At 41.9% G+C, this 4,747-nt stretch overlaps 1 protein-coding gene across 1 annotated transcript in view; it reads right to left on the reverse strand.

The window, feature by feature from the left end:
- The window catches only part of LOC106815102 (laminin subunit gamma-1-like), a 12,481-nt gene that overhangs the window by 3,744 nt on the left and 3,990 nt on the right, over positions 1 to 4,747 (reverse strand). The window contains exons 2-3 of the mRNA XM_014819527.1: positions 3,666 to 3,961; positions 3,235 to 3,445 (exon numbers count right to left, since the gene is read on the reverse strand). Of these exons, the coding sequence (XP_014675013.1) occupies positions 3,235 to 3,445; positions 3,666 to 3,961 (507 nt within the window). The remainder of the gene's footprint in view (positions 1 to 3,234; positions 3,446 to 3,665; positions 3,962 to 4,747) is intronic.

Raw genomic sequence — 4,747 nt, forward strand, 5'->3', positions numbered from 1 at the left:
TGTTCTACTTGTTATAAAAACATAATGGTCTCTGTTCGTGAACCTACTGTGGTCACGCGAAATCACAGAGACTGACGAAATTTTCCGCGTTCGCTGAAACCCTTTGCGCAGTAATGGAAAATGGCGTGGCAAGTACAAGGGCTATAATATAGACTGGACTCACTCCACCCTCGATTACGGCATCGAGTGACTTAAAGCTAAGCGAGAGGTGGAAAGCGGTGCCAGTCTATTGGCTATAGCGGCGGCCATATAGGCGGCGCACTGCTTTCCAACTCCCGTCGAGCTCGCCATGGACGGTTGCAAAAACGTTGCAGTGTTGCGGCTGACAGCCATTTCCATTACTGGGCAAGGTTGCGGCGAACGGCGAGAATTTCGTCCGTCCCTTTGTGTGATTTCGCATGAGCACAGCTCGGTTACGGAACAGGAGACATGTATGTTTTTTAATAACAAGTGAATACTGTTGTTTCAAGGAGGAAACACCAAGATGGAAGCTGATTGAATGTGATATTCGTGCTGTGAAAGTTTCAAATGAAGTGAGCGTTAGGCGAATTTTGGCCAAGGCACGCTTTCCTACTGCTATATATGATAGTGTATAGCGTGCAACAGTTCGCGCCGCGAGAGCATATGGCACCGCAGCGTACGTTGGCGTAGGATTTCGACGGAATTTACAGGAAACTCGGGGCAATTAATAGGCTCAAAGAGAGTAAGGCCTATGCTATAGAACAGAGAAGTTTGGTAGTAAATATGACTTCGTATTAGTTAGCTATTATATTTTATTTATATTTAGTAGGAGTACATAGTAAACTAAACGTACAGGAAAGTCGTCATTAATTAATCATTAGTAACTTACAGTACCGGAACACAAGTTTGTCATTATTAGCTCCTGGTAGTGAACTAGTAGCTAGTACTCACTACTAGTAGTCCTGTACTTAAGTAAGTACATAGTAGGTACTTGCGTATAATTATTTGGTAACAGTGTATCGTTGTAGTGTAGTATAGATAGTAATCGTCAGGTGTGGATACAATTCGATGCTCGGCATTGGGGGATCGGTTAGCATATCATATATATATAGTAGGTTGCCTGTAGAATCAACCGAGTACGAGGCACATTCGGTTTTATTGGGACGCATGTTCTCTATCCTTGGCCGTTTCCGTGAGTCGAGCACTCCGGAATTTCACTGTGAATTCTTACGAAACACTTGACAGTTCAAGCTCCCAGCTGTTTCACGGAGTTTAGGCACTGTGCCACATGTTGGAAATCTGTAGTTGATGAGGAGTGAATACGCATGCCGAGATACAATAGCAGATAAGAGTGACATGAAACTAACTGTTAAGACTGGATTATTACGAATAGCGAGACGATGTTGTATTTGTTCCTATATATCGTATCCTCTAAGCTCAGCCAGTCAACGCTACGCACTCACGCTCACTAATTGTTAGCAGATGTGAGACAAAAACTCCGTTAGTGTACAGGAAAGAAAGCGGCGCCTAAGTAGCGAACAAAAATTGCGAGCGATTTCAGGCCAGTCTCTACTCTAACTGGGTAGTGCGATCCACACTGTCGTGCAATGGGCAGTAACTGACTCAAATTCAGCGAAAAGCCGGCTTCACCCTTCTCCTAGGAAATGAACCGGTAGTACTGGCGTTGGGAAGAGGGCAGCGAAATGCAAAAGTGGCCGCTACGCGGCGTTTGAGCGCATTCGCGCGTATATCGCGGCTGCAGATCGTCCAGTGAATGTTGTAACTGGACTGATTTAAATTAACAGGAACTGAAATTATAGTGAATTTGTTTTTACAGTATTATTTACACAGCATAATTATATATACCGTCACATGTACAGAGACTGCCAACCTGTGATCATGAAAATAGTAAGGATTTTCTTTCTTGGCAGCAGGCGCCATTTTGTTTGTATGTTATGCGCGCCAATGAATGATGGACTAACTCTAGATCACGCGAGAACAATGTGAACGTGTGATCAATATGGCTGCGCCCACAATCGCCAATATTTCTTCGCTCACAATGTAAAAAACATTAATTTTCACAAGTCTTAAAAATAATCGTAAGTTTTCCAGTTTGATCGTACATTCGTAGAAACATCATGGAATTCGTCAAGGAATACGAAAAATCGTAAGGGTTGGCAGGTCTGCCATGTATATATGTCACATATAATATGTATCTAATCTATGTTTACATAATGTTAAAAATAGCACATTCAGAAAAGAATATTCCTATGATTCCTATAATTTACATGGAATTAACCTAGCTATAATATGGTCACATCACACAAGTCATAAATCACACATCACGTATGATCACAGCATAAAGTTTTCGGCCATCGGGAACTTACCCGGGCTGTTACCTCTATGTCAGAGATTCCTAATAATACTTGAGGTATGTGTGAGGGGTCACCACCATAGATCTCCCTACCATCAGTCGCTGGTGCAGCAGTTGTATTCGGAGAACATTTGAACAATGTGAAATTCTACACGGTGGAAAAACAAGGTTTTGCGCTTTATGAATTACCGTGCCGAAAACGTAAAAAGTAGTATTTTCCAAGACACAATGTTAAAGCACTTATCATCTAATATCTTATGAACCAGTTATATATAGAGAATAATAAGAACTATAAATTAAGAGTGTTATATAAGAACCATAAGACAAAGAACGATAATTTCTATAGTGTAATATACACAAGCAGCCCTGAGGCGTGTTCAAGAGCGTGCGCTCGATGCGAACGCTCGATGCACGAACGCAGCGCCTCTTGAACGACACACGAGCGCTCGCTGTGCACGAGATGAGCTAATAAAGCCATTAATTACTGGCTTTATGCAAGATGGCGGCCCCCATGGAGGGTTACTCAGCAGATTTTAATTGTGAGATTTTAATGTCTTTGAACAAGTACTGTTAAACGAATTAGCAGACGAAATTGATACGAATTGAATTTAAATTATTATTTATTTTTATTTATTTTTTATTTGAAGTAAATGAATGAATTAAAAATGAAATGAAGTTGAAATAGATTGCAAATTGAAGTCAGAAATGTTAGATTCCCATTCGCCAGATTACCCGTCGCCATCTTGTAAACAACCCGCGCGCTGCGCGAACAGCCTTTGGAGTTTGCGCGAGCGAGCGGTGTCGTTCAGAAGGCGATCGCTCACGAGCGTTCGCTCTCCTGAACACGCCTCTGGTGGGTACTCCTAAGAGAAGAATGATGCATGCATTACTGTACCCACCTGTAGAGCATCATTTCTCGCCAGTTCACTGTAAAGGGCTGTACTTCCTCCAGCTCGACGCACCAAGTCTAGCCGTTCACTTAGGGGAAATATTACTTTACCTCCACTAGATGGCAGCACACTACTGTACTTGTCAGTGCAAACTACTGCTGCCAGGTCAGCGCGTGAGAAAAACGTCTTCACGCCACGTGTCCGTACAAACGTGGGACACCTGGTCAAATAGATACAATAATGTAACGTATACCCAACCACAGGGGTAGGGCCCCCACCCCTGTCTTTGGGTTACATTATTAATTAATTGTATCTACTGGTCAAACAACAAGGCAATTAATTATATAGTACAGGCAGTTATAATTTCTTTTGAAACCTTTTACCGAGTTATTATGTGCAATATAAAATATGCTATGCTGAGAAACATATGTTTCACCCACCTGTTGCTAGAGTAATACTGTAATGGATCCCAGGTGATACCATTGTCTTTTGACGACCACAACACCATCGTCCGTGGCCTCGCAGATTGGAATGTGATTTCAATATCACTTGCCAACTCATACAGCTTGTCGCCATATGTAAATGTGACATTTATCTCCAGAGGGTTGGGATATATCTTGCTCCATGTTATCGATTGCCACCAGGTCTCAGTGCCAAGATTATCCACCATCATCTCTTTCACGTGCCGCTTATAGGCATTTTGATTAGCACACCGATCACACTCAGACACGACTGCCTGAAATAATGAAACATCGTATATAGACCAACGTTCCAAAAGATTGACAATTCATGTTAAAAACAAACACTACATGTAGCCACAACCTCGATCGCTACTACTTCAAACTAGTAAATAAAATATGCACAGCAATAATAAGTAACAATTTGTATAATAGGCCTACTGTGCGACATTAAACAATACATATTTCCCTGATGATTGCAGCTTAATTATGACTATAATATCAGTCATTTTCTAGAGCGATTTTTTGCACTTTGGCTTATGGCGTATGAGGGCTCAATCGGTTTATTCCCGGTTGGCCTACTCCCATTTCGCCTACGGCAAAAATTCCCATTTCGCCTACAGCAAAATTCCCAGTTGGCCTACACTCATTTCACCTAGCTACTCCCAATTCGTCTACACTCAAAATCTACCCCATTCCCATTTCGTCTACGATCGGTTTGTTCACTAAATAACCATTTTTGAATAATAAAATAGGGCATACATAGACTACAGGAACCAGAAGAAAACATAGGTACAAAGAATGAGAACACAACTTAACAACAAGTGCCGCGGAGCGACAGCGCTCATCTTACGTCTACTGCAGTGACTCTGTGGTGGAGTGGTGGGATTCTAGTAAACCCTGTAAAGCCCGGCGCACATTGCCGAACATTTTGCTAAAAAACATTATCGTAGCAATGTTCCATGAAATGTTCTCCAATGTGCGGTGAAAAAAGTCGCCGAACATTTGTTCCGAACAATGTTTCTGAAGATCGGAAATGTTTGATATCTCGAACATTGTTCGTC

This window comes from Priapulus caudatus, unplaced genomic scaffold (assembly GCF_000485595.1).
Source record: "Priapulus caudatus unplaced genomic scaffold, Priapulus_caudatus-5.0.1 Scaffold1042, whole genome shotgun sequence".
Taxonomy (NCBI): domain Eukaryota; kingdom Metazoa; phylum Priapulida; class Priapulimorpha; order Priapulimorphida; family Priapulidae; genus Priapulus; species Priapulus caudatus.